Consider the following 19,116-nt stretch of genomic DNA (forward strand, 5'->3'; position numbering starts at 1 on the left):
CAGTGGACATAAATCAGTGTTGAGCAAACTCTGGGAGATAGTGAAGGACGGGGAAGACACGCTGTGGTCCACGGGGTCACAAGCAGTCAGACATGACTTAGCGACTGAAGGACAGCAATACTCACCTGTCGATAATGAGATTTTTCACAGTGAACTCATGCTTGGTCTTGAGAAAAGGCTGTCCATTCCTTGCCAGAACCGTGTTCCTGTGTCTGTGAGGGACCTCTGCATTCCAGTGACTTAATCAAGGTGATGCTTCCTGGGGAGGGTCACTTAGCCACTAGCTGGCCTCCTGGATATCTCCACTGAGGCCACAATTTTCCAACAGAAGAGACTGCAGAAATAGACTAGACGGGAAGGGTGGAGCAGGAAGCAGGTTGGTTGGTTTTAGATTTTACTTTGAAAACCTAGATATCAGAACAGGCGTTAGCTCACATAACCAGCTGGGCATAATTGGACTAATTTTGTGTTGGGGAAGAACTCAAACAGAATTTTGTTTCAGGAGAATTATTCTTTCTAGGCTGTATGGGTGGGAGAAGAGAAGGGAGCAACAGGACATGGCGTCTCTGTCTCCTTAGTGTAGCTTTTCAAGCTAGAAGTGTAATCATGCGGAACTTCTTGGAAATCAGTTTCCAGCTCCCCAGAAGTCTCCTATCCGACGCCAAGTCAAGCCCTATTCTGCCGATCATCAGAGACTAGATGAAATCAGCTGTGTTCATGACTGCCTGGGATGGCATCAGTGAAGGACTGGCGGTGTTCCTACATCAGGAGCTCTCAGGCTGTGAGCCATGAATCCTCTGGAGAGCCGTGGAGCTGTTGCAAGAGGCTCCAAATATATAAACATCCCAACCACAGTCTGAGGCTCGGTAGATAACATATCATCTGTGTCTGCGCTACTCTCCCCTAAATGTATGAAGAAGTGCTTGGATTTAATTCAATGCAAATTCACTTTCAAGAGTTATAGAGTCATACGTTTCTTGTTAGTATAGACTTTCCTCAACCAACAAGTATCACTGCCAGGTAGGTCTTCAAACTAAATATAGCTCCTGTCTCACGGATGGTGACTGCAGCCATGCAATTGACAGACACTTGCTCCTTGGAAGAAAAGCTATGACCAACCTGCTGATGTGCTCAGTCACGGCCAACTCTTTGCGACCCCATACTGTCGCCTGCTAGGTTCCTCTGTCCATGAAGTTTCCCAGGCAAGAATACTGGACTGGGTTGCCATTTCCTTCTCCAGGATGACCAACCTAGGTAGTATATTAAAAAGCAGAGACATTACTTTGCCAACAAAGGTCCGTCTAGTCAAAGCTATAGTTTTTCCAGTAATCATGTATGGATGTGAGAGTTGGACTATAGAGAAGGCTGAGCACTGAAGAATTGATGCTTTTGAACTGCGCTGTTGGAGAAGACTCTTGAGAGTCCCTTGGACTGCAAGGAGATCAAACCAGTCAATCCTAAAGGAAATCATTCTGAATATTCATTGGAAGAACTGAGGCTAAAGCTGAAGCTCCAATACTTTGGCCACCTGATGCCAAGAACTGACTCATTGGAAAAGACACTGATGCTGGGAAAAATTGAAGGCAGGAGGAAAAGGGGATGATAGAGGATAAGATGGTTAGAAGGCATCCCCGGCTAGATGGACATGAGTTTGAGCAAACTGCAGGAGTTGGTGATGGACAGGAAAGCCTGGCCTGCTGCAGTCTATGGGGTTGCAAACAGTCAGACATGGCTGAGTGACTAAACTGAACTGTCTCACTGAATTGATGTGAGGCTTAACTGATTAGCATATGCAGGCTCTTAGTTCTTGAAACAGACTAAAAGTTCAGCAATACAATTATTTAAAGTAAGCTTCATGCTTAAAAGGGGGAAACCACTCATTTTTTATGATCTCTAGAGCCATTTTTGTGCCACTGAGTTTTAAAGCTTTATGAATTGTATCATAAATCTTGTGAAGAGGAAAGAAATACTTCCAGATCTGTTGATCCTGATGCTTCTAATGCGGAAAATCCTTGTGCCTATAAACCGTTCTCAACTCTGGTAGAAAGCATCCTTGGAAATGAGCTCGTATCTCTTTGATTGACATCCTGGAGGAGCCAGGCCGAACCCAGAGCCCTCTGGACTCTAGTACAGCGTTCATCTGTTTCCTCCAGGGATGAACAATTAACTGCTGGCCTGGAAAATTCCATGGACAGAGGAGCCTGGCGGGCTACAGCCCAAGGGGTCGCCAAGAGTCAGACACAACTCAACGACAGAGCACGCTTGCACATTCAGTGAATAGCAGCTTGTCCAGGGGAAAGCTCAACCGCTACTACAACGGTGACCACAAGATGTCGCTGTGACCCAAAATTTCACACCAGGTCTACCCCCACCCCCCCACCCCACCCCTCCACCCCTCCACCCTCCACCCCTCCACCCCTCCACCCTCCACCCTCCACCCCTCCACCCTCCACCCCTCCTCCCTCCACCCCTCCACCCCTCCACCCTCCACCCCCTCCACCCCTCCACCCTCCACCCCTCCACCCTCCACCCCTCCACCCCCAGGGGCGGAGGGCAAGACCTCCCTTCATTTTCAAAGCTTTCTTTCCCAGTGCTTCCCAAAGCCTACCGAGCAAACTGAATCAGCTGAGGTCTTGTTAAAATGCATGTTCTAATTCAACAGGCCTGGGATGGAGCCTGAAATCCTGCATTGCTAACAAGCTCTCAGGTGATGCCGAGGCTGGAGCTTTCAGCATTTCTGCATTGTGGTTTTGATGTGGCCTGGGAGTAAGAATTAAGTAGGCCCGAAAAGCGGGCCCCATTCTACTCCTTGCCTTTCAGAGGTAGTGGAGAGGAAGAAGAAATCAAAATGAGAAACAGCAAAAGAAAAAGAGGGCAGCTTTCTTTGAACGGGCCAGTCTCCGGAGCCTCCCGCAGTTCGCGCTCAGAAGAGTGACGGACGGGCAGGGGCCCCGCCAAGGTGAGCGGTGAAGGTCAGAGGGTTTTCCCAGAACGTCCTTCCTCTGACACGAGGGCTCGTTAAAGAACTCACCGCAGAACTCCGTGTTTCCCTTGGTGTTTTACACACTCAGTGCCAGATGCTTCAGCACACACTCCACAGCTCCCCGCAAAAGCCGAGTTTCCATAGAGTTCATATGAATGGGTTGGGGGAGCCAGCCTGAGCAGTGAAGCGGCGGGGTAGCCGGAAGAGACGCCCGGCCGCTGGTGTTGCTCTCGCAGGCACGATGGGATCTATTTTAATACATGAACTTCTGCTTTCTGCCTCCGGAAAGGCCCCGCGGGGAGCAATCGGCGAAGTGAAACTGCTTCTAACCCGACTTCTCTGGGGCCCTGGCTTCAAGGTTAGATGCACGCTGCAAAATGAGAAGTCACTGTGCCTCTGAGTTGCTGTTTTTCTTGACCCCCCTTTTTTTCTAATCTGGCTTGGTTTTTCGTTTTTTTTTAGTTATCTTCGCTTATCGTTTGTGTCTTTTTCGGGCCTGAAGCCCCCAAAGTCCTTTGGTTTTACGACGGAGATTTCAAAATGGAAAACAGAGGGCTGTCTATTGAGTTTTGATCTATTGTATGAGTTCAGTGTAAAGCTTAGCCAGCTTTTTGCTTGTGAAGTCTCAAGAAGATGTTGGCTCTAAGTTGTTTTCTAAGATCCTGGAGTTAATTTACCCCCTCCATCCTCTCCTGAGCCTCCTTAGGGGGCAAACCTGCCCATCCAGTGGGCATAAAACATGCAGCGGGGTGGGCTTCCCTGGTAGCTCAGATGGTTTAGAATCTGCCTGCAATGCAGGAGACCCCGGTTTGATTTCTGAGTGGAAAAGATCCCCTGGAGAAGGGATAGGCTACCTACTCCAGTATTCTTGGATTTCCCGGATGACTCAGCCGGTAAAGCATCCTCCCGCAAAGCAGGAGTCTCGATTCCTGGGTCGGGAAGACCCCCTGGAGGAGGGCATGGTAACCCACTCCAGTATTCTTGCCTGGAGAATCCCCATGGACAGAAAAGCCTGGCGGTCCATGGGGTTGCAAAGAGTCAGGCACGACTGAGCGGCTAAGCACAGCAGATGCTGAAGGGTGTCCTGCTGCTGCTAAGCCGCTTCAGTCGTGTCCGACTCTCTGCGACCCCATAGACGGCAGCCCACCAGGCTCCCCCATCCCTGGGATTCTCCAGGCACGAACACTGGAGTGGGTTGCCATTGCCTTCTCCAATGCGTGAAAGGAAAAGTGAAAGTGAAGTTGCTCAGTCGTGTCCAACTCTTAGCGACCCCATGGACTGCAGCCTACCAGGCTCCTCCGTCCATGGGATTTTTCCCAAACCCAAACTGGGAAGAGAAGTTGGGCTGTTTGGGTGATGTTCACTCTTCTGTTTGTAGGCATAAATTGATATGCATAAGTAGGGGGTTGTGTTTTGGGGGTCCCCAAGGAGGGGTGGGAAGGGGTACAGATAGTGGAAAGGATAGGGTGCCGTTTCATACTCCTTGCCCCCCGGACTGGTTTGGAGCTCCCAGGAAGGATAGGAGTGAGTGCTGAACAAAGGGATTTCCTTCGACACTGGGTGAAACTCTGGATCCCAACAGAGCAGCTTTGAAATGCTGAGATGTGAGCACCCAGTTTTGAGGAAAGAGGTTTCCTTATTGTTTTTAATCTCATCTAGCAGATGTAGTTCAACTATTTGTTTTGATTATATAAACCACATACTTGCCTTGGGGGAGCTGATTTCTGGAACTTTTTTTAAAGGATAAAATGTTTTAAAATTCTAATTTGAACTTGCTATAGAAATTGTAAAGGCTAAGAAAAAAAGACACAATTTTATGGTATTTGCCCAGTTAAGAATCCTGAAACAATCATGTACAAAAACTGGGAAAGGAAACAGCAAAGAAGCAAAGTTTATTTTTGCCCAATAGGCTAATGAGTCACAATTTCACCTTCATAATTTATTATTTTAAGCATCAGAAGATTTTTTTTCTTCACTTTCACTTTGCAGAAAAATATTATAGAAAAGAAGCCAAAAGAATATTTGACCATATTTTTAAGTGGGGCAGAAATTTAAATTTTTTATCATTATTTTGATTACACATACTTCTGGTACTATTTTTATTGGAATGAATACGTGGTGTTTTCCTCTTTCCTTGTTGCTCAGTAGCCCAGTCATGTCTGACTCTGTGACCCCATGGACTGCAGAACACCAGGCCTCCCTGTCCCTCGCCATCTCTCAGAGTTTGCCCAAGTTCATGTTCATTGCATTGATGCCGTCCAGCCATCTCATCCTCTGACTCCCTCTTCTCCTTCTGCCCTTGATCTTTCCCAGCATCAGGGACTTTTCCATGAGTCTTCCGTGTGCATCAGATGACCCAAGGAGCTTCAGCATCAGTCCTTCCAGTGAATATGCAGGGTTGATCTCCCTGAAGATTGACTGGTTTGATCTCCTTGCTGTCCAAGCGACTTTCAAGAGTCTTTTCCAGCACTACACTTCGAAGGCATCAATTCTTCAGCGTTCTGCCTTCTTTACAGTCCAGCTCTCACAACCTTACGTGACCTCTGAGAAGACCATAGTCTTGACCATATGGACCTTTGTCGGCAGAGTAAGGTCTCCGCTTTTCAATACACTGTCTAGGTTTGTCATCCGTTTCCTGCCAAGAAGCTGTCGTCTTCTGATATCATGGCTGCAGTCACGGCCCGCTGTGATGTTGGAGCCCAAGAGGAGGAAGCCTGTCACTCCTTCCACCTTTTCCCCTTCTATTTGCCATGCAGTGATGGGGCCAGATGCCATGCTCTTAGTTTTTTTTAAATATTTAGGCTTAAGCCAGCTCTTTCACTCTCCTCCTTCACCCTTATCAAGAAGCTCTTTAGTTCCTCTTTGCTTTCTGCCATTGGAGTGGTATCATCTGCATATCTGAAATTGTTGATGTTTCTCCCGCCCATCTTAATTCCAGTTTGTAACTCATTCAGCCTGCGTTTCTCATGACGTGCTCAGCGTATAGATTAAACAAATAAGGTGACCATAGACAGCCCTGTCATACTCCTTTCTAGATCTTGAACCAATCAGTTGTTCCATACAGGGATCTAACTGTTTCTTCTTGACCCGCATACAGGTTTTTCAGGAGACAGGTAAGAGCTTTCCACAGTTTGTCATGATCCACACAGTCAAAGGCTTTAACGTAGTTGATGAAACAGAGATAGATGTTTTTCTGAAATTCCCTTGCTTTCTCTGTTATCCAGGGAATGTTGGCAATTTGTCTCTAGTTCCTCTTCCTTTTCTAAACCCAGTTTGGACATCTGGAAGTTCTTTGTTCACATAATGCTGAAGCCTAGCACACAAGATTTTAAGCATGACCTTACTAGCGTGGGAGATGAGAGCAATTGTCCAATGGTTAGCACATTCTTTGGTACTACCCTTCTTGGGAATTGGGATGAGGATTGACCTTTTTCAATCCTGTGGCCACTGCTGGGTCTTCCAGATTTGTTGACATAATAAATACAAAACCTTGATAGCATCCTCCTTCAGGGATTTGAATAGTTCTGCTGGAATTTCATTGCATCCACTAGCTTTATTAATAGCAGTGCTTCCTAAGATCCACTTGACTTCCCACTCCAGAATGTCTGGCTCTGGGTGACTAACCACACTATCGTAGTAATCTGGTTCTTTAAGATCTTTTTAATATAGTTCTTCCGTGTATTCTTTCCATCTCTTCTTGATCTCTTCAGCATCTACTAGATCTCTACCATTTTTATCCTTTACTATGCCTATAAAAGGCCTCTTTCCTTAGTGTATTTAATTAGGAAGTTTTCTGAGATTGTGTATGTAGCCAAAATCACTTTTTATTTTAAAAAGTTGATTGGGTACTTTAGAGAATTGGTAGTTTTATGGTATATATTTATGTGCACTCAAATCAATAATAACTTTTGTTTTTGAAGGTTTATTTATCTATTTCTCTAACAGAGTCATTTAATATGACATCAGATTTTAAATTATTTGTCACTTTCAGATAAAACTCTAAGCACTGATAGGATTGTCTTATGTTTCCCAATTTTTTTTATTGAGACATAATTTACATATAATGTTACAGTAGTTTCAGATGTACGATATAATGGTTCACTATTTGTATATATTGCAAAATGATCCCTACCATGTCTAATTAACATGTCACCATACAGAGTTACAAATTTTTCTTTCTTGTGATGAGAATGTTCAAGATCTACACTTTAGCAACTTTCAAATATGCCATAGGGTATATGAACTATAGTCACCATACTATACATTGTATCCCCTTGGCTTACTTTATAACTAGAAATTTGTACCTTTTCATCCCCTTCACTCATTTCACTCACACCCCTACCCCTGCTTCTATTGACCACCAGTCTGTTTTCTCTATCTATGAGCTAAAAATAGGTGTTTTTTTGTTTTTGTTTTTATTTTGTTTTGGAGTCCATGTATAAGTGAGATCATGTAGTATTTGTCTGTCTCAGCCTGCCTTATTTCACTTAGTATAATGTCTTCAAGGTCTATTCATGTTGTCACAAATGGCAAGATTTTTTAATGGTTAAATAATAGTCTATTGTTTATATACCACATTTTATTCATTGACTATCCTTGGGCATGTAGGTTAGTTCCATATTTTGACTATTATAAATAGTGCTGAAATGAACAGGAGGGTGTATATCTTTTCAAATTAGTGTGTTTTTTTTTTCCCCCGAAATCCAGGTGTGGAATTGCTGGATCATATGGTAGTTCTCTTTTTAATTTTTTGAAAAAACTCCCTTTTGTTTTTTGCAATGGCCATACCAATGTACATTTCTATCAACAGTGCACTAAGGTTCCTTTTTCTCCACATCTTCACCAACAATTGTTATTTCTTGTCCTTTGGATGATGGCCATTCTAACAGGTGTGAATTGATCCTGTTGACTAGGTACGACTCTGGATCCTAGCATTGCGGCTTTGAGATGCTGAGATGTTGACACCCAGTTCTGAGGAGAAAGACCGAATCCACCACTACGTGGAACTCAGCGTGGCTCCTCACCACGAGATAAATGGTTTTGGGATTATTATGAGAAGCACTCAACATGAAGATTAACACGGTCTGGAAGGCACTTCACTTGGCAATATCAATAGTTCAAGGCTCCTTCCTGGACCTTGACAGGCCCCAGGCTAGCCCCCTGAGACAGCTGACGTGGAGTAGACTGCAGTAGCACCAGACCATGAGTGTGGCTGACAGTGTGGAGGGTGAGCGTATGCAAGGCCCTAGGGGTCTCACAGAAGTACTCACGGGGACCAAGAATGAGGCTCCTTGCTGCTGATGAGCCTTCTCTGTAGCCACAGGCAATGAGGACTGACAGCATTCGGGTTATAGATCAAATCATGCCAACTGCTCTTGTGCAACAATATCCTTCCATCCAAGAACAAGGTCCAGCAGGACAGTAGTTAGTTTCCAAGCTCATGGGAGGCTGAATAGCAGAAAAGATACGAAAGCCAGCTCTATAGTCAGACTGCCTGGGTTTCTCACTGTAATCAGAGTAACCATGAAACCTTAACCTTTTGGTGCCTTGGGTACCTTATTACATGAGAATAATAATAAAATTTAATTCACAGGTCTACGAGAATCAACAAGTAAAACCCACAACAGCCTTAGAACAGTGACAGACGTGTGTAAACCCCGAGAAAGGTCAGCAATTTGTATTATTACGCAGTGTGCCAGGATGCTTAAAACAGCACTAGGGAGACTGATTCAGCTCTTTCCTAGAAACAAAAGAACCAGGAGGACGGCCGATTGGTCTCTGGATCTCCACGGGGCTAGTGAGTCTGGGAGTTAAAAGCAGACAATGAGATCGCAGCACTGTTTATAACAGCCAGGATGTGGAACCAACCTAGATGTCCATCAGCAGATGAATGGGAGAAAAAGTCGTGGTACATATATACAATGGAATAAACTCAGCCATAAACAAAGAATGAATCTGAGCCCTAATGAGGTAGATGATCCTAGAGCCTGTTATACAGAGTGATGTAAGTCAGAAAGAAAAAAACAAATATCCTATGTTATTGCATACATATGGAGTCTAGAAAGATGGACCTCTTTGCCGGGGTGGAATAGAGAGAGACGCAGACATAGAGAAGAGACTTGTGAGCACAGCAGAAGGAGCGGTGGGACAGATTGAGACAGTAGCCCTGAAACATATGCGTCACCGTGTGTCAGACAGACAGCTGGTGGAAAGTTGCCGTATAACACAGGAAGCTCAATCTGGCGCTCTGTGACCACCTGGAGGGATGGGAGGGTAGTTCAAGAATGTGGGGACGTATGTACACGTATGGCCGATTCATGTTATTGTGTGGCAGACAGCAATGCAACATTGTAAGGCAATTATCCTCCAACTAAAAATAAAAAGTAAAGAAGACAAAGAGAGCTAGTAGCTGGTAGAGGTTCCTCCAGCATCTTTCTCTGGCCCATTTCCCCCCCCCCCACCGGGCTCACAGGTACTGTGCTTCCAGGATGACAAACACTTCAGGATTAGAGAGTTTGTGGGCACAGTTAAGGCTCTAACTTCCTCTTTGGGGGAGAACGGAAGTTAATAATGTGGTATTCTCACCCATCATGAGATAAAATGAGATTCTTCTTTCAGGTTTTATAAAAACCCTAAGAGGAACTTCCTATAACCTTAACACGGTGAAATTTGCCTTCTCCCATATGTCAGACCCATCAGTCTCAGCACAGACTTTCACCACATCCCCATTAGCACTCAAGACACAGACTGTTCTGCTGCCGATAACTTACTTTAAAACTGAAAAAAAGACACCGTGCCTCCAAGAAATAAGAAGCAATGTATGTTCTGGCTGCATACGCCAGGATATTCTCCTTCTCAAAGCTGCCTCTAGGGTGTAGAGGGCTGTAGGTATAGGTGCCTGCAGGGCTGTAGGAAGAAAATTTTGCAGAGCTCCTGTCTATATAAATAATCTGATTTTAAAATGCTTCTAAAAGTACAGACCTCTGTGAAGTATAGTGGCTTATTCCTGGAGATGGGTAGAGAAGAGTTACCTGTCACTGTCTATTTGGTAAATAAAAAAAACTCTTTACAGGGTTCAAGCACTGTCTCTTTCTGTTCAAATCCAAGAACCATCTCTTCAGGCACTTTATTGTCCAGTATAATGTTCCTGGAGAGTTTCCACCAGGAATCAATAGCAGCAATGCTGTAATTAGTCACAGGACCAGGGCTCTTCAGGACCTGTTTCCATTAAACAGCATGGATCTGTTTGTGTCTTCAGGTCTCTGCTAGCATGGTTTCATTATTACTCATGACAATGCATCTCCTGTCCACACTGCCTTCCAATTACTCTCTCTCAAAGGTTGGTGGTACTGTGCCTTGTTGATGCAAGTCTTCCAAGAAGTATGCAGGGAAATGTAAACTGATATTTGTTTTCTGGTCTCATTAAGTTTACCATTCGGAATTTTATGGTGGAAACAGAGGATAAGGCGTATCCCAGCCTGGACTCTTGAGGTAGGAATCACGGCATCTCTAGAATGGGAGCCCTTTCAGTGTTGACTGAACACACATCTCTGCTAGTGGGGAGGGTCATGAGGGGTCCATGTTGAAGAGAGAGGCTCAACTCCACCGCTACAAAGTAGGAGCTTCCCTCGTCCACATGACGTAGGGCTGGAGAGCATGATTTCGCCATGTCAACAGAAGGCAAGAGAAGACAGTGGCCAGAAGACCCATTGATGTTCAGTCTTGAAAGCCACCCTCCAAGGACTGCTTTGTACTTGGCACACAGCCTGCAGCATGGAGGTTCTCACCCTGGATGCTGGCAGCTCAGGGGTGATGGGGGTAGCACCCACGGTCACCCCTGCCACAGGTACCGAAGCCAGGAGGTGGTACCGCACTCAAGTCACAGAGGGACTCCGGCTCACATGGCAGCTCAGGCCCAAGGGTTAGTGGTAAACGGTTGGTATCCCAGACCCTAAAGTCAGCCTAAAGTCAAGAGAGTTACCCCAAACCAGCACGTGTGTACCATTCTGGCCCAATCTTGAGGGATTCCACAGTTTCAACCAGCAGAAGTGAGCTGCTTGCCAGACTGTCCACCTCAGATGGGGACCCAAGAGCAGTCGCTGAGAGCCCCCACAGGCATGAAATCCAGGGCTCTGGGGGATGCCTGGCTGGCCTCCTGTGCAAGGCAGAGGGTCAGAGAGTACCTCGAAGGGTCAAGTGAAGACCAGGGTCCATGCAGGTCCGGATCTGGGCCAGGGACATCCTGCTTGGAGGACATCGTCAGGCCTGGCAGTACTAGACCCTCAGAATGTAACCATCATTTCAGACATGCTATCAGGGACCTACAGCAACAAGGAGAAGATGCAACTCCAGAGAGCTGGGTGTGGGGGAGAGCAGACGGGCCTGAGGTGTGGGCCACAGCAGAGGCCGCGCTGGCCCAGAACTTCCATTTCTCCTCTTGACGAGCTGATACAGCAATAAGAACAGAGGCAGTGATGGGGGGTTGACCCATAAAACCCATTTGTGGAAATCCATATAATATGCAGGCTCTGAAATCATTCACGGGCAATCCACAGCAAGCCCTTCAGATGAAGCAGAGTCTAGAAAGAGGAAGTCAAGGGCAGAGCCGAAGGTGGGGACAGGGGAGACAATCAGTGACGGCTGGGCCAGGAAAAGGAAGGAAAGTGAAAGCTGCTCAGTCGTGTCCCACTCTTTGCGACCCCGTGAACTATACAGTCATGGGAATTCTCCAGGCCAGAAGACTGAAGTGGGTATAGCCTTTTCCTTCTCCAGGGCATCCTCCCAACCCAGGGATTGAACCCAGGTCTCCCACATTGCAGGCGGATTCTTTACCACCTGAGCCACAGGGAAGCCCAAGAATACTGGAGTGGGTAGCCTATCCCTTCTCCAGGGGATCTTCCCCACCCAGGAATTGAACTGGGATCTCCTGCATTGCAGTTAGATTCTTTACCAGCTCAGCTATCAGGGAAGCCTGGTCCCGGAAAATGTAAGGAAAAATGTACTTGCTGAATGTGAGGGATGCTCCCTGAGTAGTAAACCTATGTGCCTGATTTACAACAAGGCCCAGCACTGAAGTGGGTGAACTTGGCTGCCCTGCTGGACCTCAGAAGAGCAGAGGAGGTCAGTCAATGAAGTGTCTACAGACAAACTGTGTTTCCTTCAGAAAATCCTTGGAGGGAAGCTATGCGCCAGGCACTGTCCTGGGCAAAGGTAGGAACAACATCTGTGAGCAAAACAGACAAGATCTCTGCTCTAAAGGAGTTTGCATTCTAGTGGGGGAAGACAGAATAAGCAAAATAAGTAGAAAAATGATAACAGAGGGCTGAGATCAGTACCAGTGGTAGAGGGGTGGAAAATGGAGCTACGGTACCGTGGGAAGCTTCCCCAGCGAAGCATCAGTGATATAATTGTCCTTGCGACCTCCTGGGGAAACCAGGATCCCAATTATTCTTCATCCTTTGTATAGAGAACATGTTCTGGCTTGCGGATAAACGGCGGTTAATCTGAGAAGCCGCCCTAAGTCATGAGTTACTGATAAAACAAGCACATTGTTTTAGGAATATTGGGTTGCCAATGCAGGATGCCTTGGCAAGTAGGGAGAGACTGCAGACAAGAGTCCAGATCTCAAATAATTTTGAGGAAGACTTAGGGGTTGTCCAGCTGCTGAAATTAGAAGTTGCTGAGAGCTAAGCCTAATGTGCTATTTTTAAAATTATAATAAAATGTCTATTTTTAAAAAACTGTATCTACTAAATTGAGAACTGGAATAACTGCCATGAATAACCCAATCCTGAAAACTTTAGGACTGGTGTTATCCTCTTTGTTCCAAATTAACTAATCTGTAAAAGTCTTACACTGAGTAATTTATGCAAGATTTACAGAATCTTCACACAGTGTGTCTGACTCCTCCAGAAGCCCTGAAACATACTGATGTCAGCAGCCCACCTGCAGGGTGCTAGGAAGAAGGGCATTCTCTCCGTCCTCTGCCAGGGCTCCACTGTGGTTTCCTAGGGTTTCCCCTTTTACCAGACAGACCAGCAAGGAGGAAGAGGGGCATTCAGCCTCAGGGCTGCTGAACTCCCGATCCACAGAGTAGACAGCCGTTGGCCAGAAGGAAACACACCCTGGCTTCTAGATCCACACCAGACTTCTCCCTACACTCTCAGGGGCCTTCCTGAGAACTCTTTTTTAAATGATCACTGGTGTGAGGAATTCATACAACCACAAATCATAAGGAAATAAAGTTAGATGCAGAACCCAGTTTTAGCCTGCTTAGCAGATTGGCTTTACTAGATTGAACGAGCTGATATAGATGTTTTCCTACGTCGCATACGTGTGTGCTCAGTTGCTCGGTTGTGTCCAGTTCTTTGCGACCTCATGGACTGTAGCCCGCCAGGCTCCTCTGTCCATGGGATTCTCCAGGTAAGAATACTGGAGTGGGTTGCCATGCCCTCCTCCAGGGGAATCTTCCTAACCCAGGAGTCAAACCCAAGTCTCTTGCATCTTCTGCATTAGCAGGCAGATTTTTTTTTTTTTTACCACTGCACCATCTGGGAAGCCTTTTGTAAGTTAAGAACAACCAAATATTGGCAAATTCACTGATTCAAGCTATACTCAGGAATCCTTCAATTATGGGTTCTTTATCTTCTCTCCCAAACTTTAACCTATGCCTCATCTTACTCTTCGGCTTCTCAAAATTCACCTTCAAATTCCACTCTCTGTCTTGAAGCCGGGCTTCCCAGGTGGTTCAGTTGATAAGGAATCCACTTGCAATGCAGGAGACACAAGCAGATGCAAGTTTCCCAGGTCAGAAAGATCCCCTGGAGGAGGGAATGGCAACCCACTCCAGTATTCTTGCCTGGAGAATGCCATGGACAGAGGAGCCTGGCAGGCTACAGGCCATAGGGTCACAGAGTTAAACATGACTCTGCAGCTGAGCATGCATGCACATCCTGAAGCCAGCTGGGTCCCTGCTAAGTTTCTCTCGTTAACCCAATGTCCATTCCATGAAAGTTCACTGAGCATCTTTTCTGAACCATGCACTGAACAAACTGCTGCTGATACAAGGGCAGAGGGAAGTCTGTCCTTACCTTTGTGGAGCTCATAGAAGAGGGAGAATGGGTTTTAGAAACACATGTAATCAATTTGGTGATATAAATATGTCCAAAGTGTTACAGAGAATAGAGCAGCATCATGCTTGGGGAAGAAATGAGGAAGGTTTCAAAGAAGAGTCAGTATTTGGATTTTGGCTGAAGGATGTATAAGATTTCCTGAATAAGCTAGGGCAGGAAAGTATCACAGGCAGGCATGATGCAAGTCCTAGAGTCTGGGCACATAAAGAGACGCATGTTCTGGGAAAGGGCCAATAGTTCAAAAGGGCTCAGTGATAGGAAGCAAGGACATAAGTGGTGATGGTGTCAGATCTTATAGGCATTTCCTTCCTTTATCATGCAGGTGAGCCGCAGACATTTTCCTAATTGGGGAAAGAACATGTTTGTTCTTGATGCTCATTTTTTAATATAATTTTGCAAACTTCAAGACAGCTTGTTCTCTTTCAATGATTGGTGAGGCTAGAAGGGAAGATCAAAGAAAATGAGTAGGACATGTAGGCTTTAAAAATTACCTTTAGGACTTCCCTGGTGGCCCAGAGGTAAAGAATCGACTTGCCAACGCAGGGGACACGAGTTTGATCGCTGGTCTGGGAAGATTCCACACCTTGTGGGGTAACCAAGATCGTGTGCCACAACTACGGAAGCCCATGTATCTAGAGCCTGTGCTTCTCAACAATGGAAGCCTCCACAATGAGAAGCCTGCGCACCACAGTGAAGAGCAGCCCCCACTCACCACAACTAGAGAAAGCCTGTGAGGAGCGACAAAAACCTCGCACGTGCATGCTTGCCAAGGTGCTTCAGTCACGTCCAATCCTTTGTGATCTGTAGACTGTAGCCCGCCAGGCTCGTCTGTCCTATGGGATTGTCCAGGCAAGAATACTGGAGTGGGTTTCCATGCCCTCCTCCAGAGGATCTTCCCGACCCAGGGATCGAACCCGTGTCTCCTGTGGCTTCTGCATTGCAGGCGGATTCTTTGCAGCTGAGATACTGGTGAAGCCCCAAAGACTCAGCACAGCCAACAATAAATGAATAAATAAATAATAAAAAATACTTTATATATAAAATAATATCTTTATTGTTTTCTCTGCTTGCAAAAGAAATATAGGTTCATTCTAAGCAACTCCAACATTACAGAAATATACAACATAGAAACAAAATGCTCCCTTTAATCCAAACTCCCAGACCCAAACCACTGTTACTGCACCAGTGTGCTGGTCTAGTTTCCTTTAGACTCTTATTTCAATGTATAAACCAAAATATAATTTTCTCCATGCCAGTTACAACCTCAGTTTTAATGGCTATGTAATATTCTGTTGTGTTAATGTACTGTAATTTATTAGAGAAATCCTTACTTTGTGGGCATTTGAGCTGTTTTCAATTTTTCAGGATTATAAACAATGCCAGGATGAACACCATTTTTACCTAAATCTTTGCAAAATGTGTTTCTATAGGATACATTCTTAGAACTCTTTCAAGGAACTGACATGAAGAAATGATAGTTTTTCATTTTAATAGATATTGCCAAATTGCCATCATAAAGGTTGTATCAATTTATATCCTAACAGTGTATGCCGGTCCCAATCTCTCTAGGAGTGGGTGGGGCTCTACAGGCAGTCTGTTCTGATCAGAGAGACTGCAGAACCTTGAAACACTTCGTTCAGTTCTGTGAATGTCTGTGGCTCACATGTCCCTCTGGGGTCTAATAAACTAACATGAAGAGCAGCTTGAAGGTTCGCCCAAAAAAGGCCACATTTACGCCTATCCTGGGGCCACTCCAAGTATGCTTTCTTTTCCATGAGAGCTTTCAGCTTAGGATATCTGGTAGGGATGCAGTAGAGTGGAATGGGTTCCAGTAAGATAAGAACTATGTAATCAGGACTCTCATGGGAGAGATTGTGGTGGGCAAAGCAGGGTTCATAATGGCACCACTCGCTCTGGACAAACTTGGGAGACAGAACAAAGATGGACTTGTGACTTTTCTCCATGCAGTTGATGGCATCTCCCGTCATACTCTGGCCAGGGTCAGAGGTTCCCTCATGAAGGCAAATCAGAACAGAACCATCTTCTTTCTCTATCCTGGGAATCAACTCATACTTCACCCAGGCAGAATCGTGTTCACTGTATGAAATACACACGTGGAATTGGACACTTCTTCTGAGTTGTTCCTGAATTGTCTTCCTAACCCTGAGCCGTGTCTGAGTCCACTGATGTAGCATCCTGAGATACCAGGGCAAATCAAAGCGGAAGCAGCAGAAGGCCACAGCCATCCCCAGAACGAGCATGATAACCCCAATGGTGACAATCAGCAAACCGGTGTTGCAAGATATTTCTGGAAGATGAACATCCTTTAACTGAGTCCCCTTTAGATTCAAAGGGTATTCACAGATGTATGAATCTGACCATCCAACCATCATGCCCTCTGAGTATTTTCCAAGCTGAATGAAATCTCTTAATTCACAAGTACACCGGAATGGATTTCTTCCTGCATTTAGAATTTTAACTTCCTGGCAGCTCTGGAAAAAATCCAGAGATGTGCTGAGAATTAAGTTCATTTCAACATTCAGAACTGAGAGTCTTCTGAAATGACTGCACCCAGGAAGATCAGTTAGAAAATTAAATGCAAGATTTAACTCTCGCAAAGATGTCAGGTGAATAATCTCTTGAGGGACAGTTTGAATTTTGTTACTATTCAGGTCCAGTATTTGAATGTTTCTAGGCAAGCACCTGAAAACAGAATCAGCAAATTTGTTGAATGACAAGTTCATGGTCACCAAGGTTTCTGGCCACAAGCAATTTTCATCATTTTCATGTTGTAACAGATTTTCACTCAGATCTAAGTGCCTCAAGGATGTGTTGCTGGCAAAGCAACTCACTAAGGAAAGAGTCTCCAATTTATTGTCCTTCAAGATGAGAGTTTTCAAATGAGGCAATTGGATAGATTTTTTAAACACATCATCTGTTAAGATATTATTAGCGAAATTTAAATATTGGAATCTTGTAGGATACATAGGGAACAGCATGTGAGGCATTTGTCCATCTGATATTGTCAGGTTTTCTATATCCATTTTGGTAAAAAGCAAGTAGACGCTCTCCTGGGGGATATTAAAAATTCTAAAATGTACATGTTCCAGTTTTACAGTTCTCATTACAGTATTTGAGTAGTCAAATGAATTGTGGTCAAGATAGACCTTACCTCCAAAGGTCACATGTTGAATCTGGAAGTACTCTACTGACGTATGCCAAACTAATTGGAAGATGAAAAAAAGATCGTCCCAGGATAAGTCAACTTTATTAAGTAACAGAATGGATGTCTTGGCATTCTCTAAAGTAGGGTTTTGTTGAGATCCATAGCTTGTAAACTGGCTCTTTTGCAAATCTATATTCGTGACTTCTAATATTTTTGAAGTTTTGATTCCATCCTGCAAAAGAACCCAGAAGTTTGTGTTCACTGGTAACACAATGTGAAGTTTTGTTGTGTTTAAGATGGGCAGGCTACCTTCTTCATAATGAGAAAGCGTTCTCAATCCTAAGAAGACGGTATTTAGATGCAAATGAGCAATTTTCTGAAAATCTGATTTTTGTATTTTTGCCCCACTCAAACCTAGGGTTTCCAGCTGTGACATGTTGCCAGTCTCCACGCAGATAGGCACAGCGTCAAAGTCATTGAAGGACAAATCTACATGCCTGAGACCTGCCAGTGGGAACCAGGTTACGCTCTTCAGTCTGTTGTTAGACACATCTAAGTATCTTAACTCCTTGTTGAATTCAAAGGTCTTGATATCCAGCTCTTGGATTCTGTTATGGCATAGAATCAAAACTTTCAGATTAGAGAGAGAACGAAAATCTGAATGCTGGAGTTGAAAAAGGAGGTTATAGGACAAATCCAATGTGGTTGTGATTGGGGACAAGTCTTCAGGAACCTTTCTTAAAGACATGCTGGAGAAGTTGGTAGTCAATTCCCTTTCTTCTGGCAGCTCTGAAGCCCTACTATGCACGGACGTGACAATACTACAAAGTATGTAAATGCTTCTGATGTGTCTCATTGTAAGTCCAAGGATTTTATCACTGGTTCACCTCAGATGAATTTTATCACCCATTACCTCACATGAATGAGGAAGATGCATTCAAATCCTGGAAAGACAACATACCGTTAGGTGGTTATGTGATTTGTTAAACACTGTAGGACTTTTCTTTAATGCCAACATCTGATTATATTCACCAAGAATTTGGAATAGGGTCCCAACCCACTTACTGAATCTTTGACTTCATCTCAGAGTTTGGCTCGTAGATTTCCAGGCCAGTTGCTGAGTTATACCCCCATCACTGAGAGAAGTCAACATTCCCCAAAGGGAGATAGATTCATCATAATTGGCAGAAGTGCCTCTCACCCAGTTCAAATAAGGAATGGCATTTCCAGGTCATATTCAACGGTCCCCACCACCACCACCACTACATCCCCTTTTGATAGCCTGAAAGCTTTAGGAAGATTAAGAGAAATTTTTAAAAATCAAGACATTTTTTAAGAGCAGTTTAAGATTCACTGCAAAATTAAAGGGAAGGTACAGAGACTTTTCCGTATCTCTCCTGCCCCAACATATGCACAGCCTGCCGCCTTATCGACCACGACCCCCCACCCCCAATCAGAGTGATGCATTTGTTACAATTGACGGACCTACATTGACTCACCATAGTCACCCAGAGTTAATTCTTGGTGTTGTACATTCTAAGGTTTTGACAAATGAGTGATGACATATCCATCATGCCTGGTAGCATCTCCACACCATATTGACTCTCCGGCAAATGAGGCAGTGGCCATTTGATGTCTTTTGGACAGCAGCTACCATTCACTGATATTCCATAGACTGACCCTTAAAACCCCCACCTTGTAAGGTAAGTGCTGTCACTATTCAGCCTTTACAGGTATAGAATGTGGTTCTTAAAGAGGTCCTGAAACTGCTCCACAGTCACAAACTTAATTCACGGCAAGGGCAGAACCTGGGCTTAACCACTCTGCTATCTTGT

At 44.8% G+C, this 19,116-nt stretch overlaps 1 protein-coding gene and 1 long non-coding RNA gene across 2 annotated transcripts; both read right to left on the reverse strand.

The window, feature by feature from the left end:
- Positions 1 to 135: 135 nt before the first annotated feature.
- On the reverse strand, positions 136 to 3,210 carry LOC136147802 (uncharacterized). Its single transcript, XR_010659394.1, has 3 exons — positions 3,032 to 3,210; positions 1,120 to 1,250; positions 136 to 347 (listed from the first exon to the last, which is right to left on the reverse strand). It is a non-coding gene; the product is annotated as an uncharacterized lncRNA (long non-coding RNA).
- Positions 3,211 to 15,182: 11,972 nt separating this feature from the next.
- Positions 15,183 to 18,149, reverse strand: TLR10 (toll like receptor 10). Its single transcript, XM_065907316.1, has one exon. The coding sequence runs from the start codon at positions 18,135 to 18,137 to the stop codon at positions 15,699 to 15,701; it is 2,439 nt and encodes an 812-aa protein (XP_065763388.1). The 5' UTR covers positions 18,138 to 18,149; the 3' UTR covers positions 15,183 to 15,698.
- Between the last annotated feature and the right edge of the window lie 967 nt (positions 18,150 to 19,116).

This window comes from Muntiacus reevesi, chromosome 16 (genome assembly GCF_963930625.1).
Source record: "Muntiacus reevesi chromosome 16, mMunRee1.1, whole genome shotgun sequence".
NCBI lineage: Eukaryota > Metazoa > Chordata > Mammalia > Artiodactyla > Cervidae > Muntiacus > Muntiacus reevesi.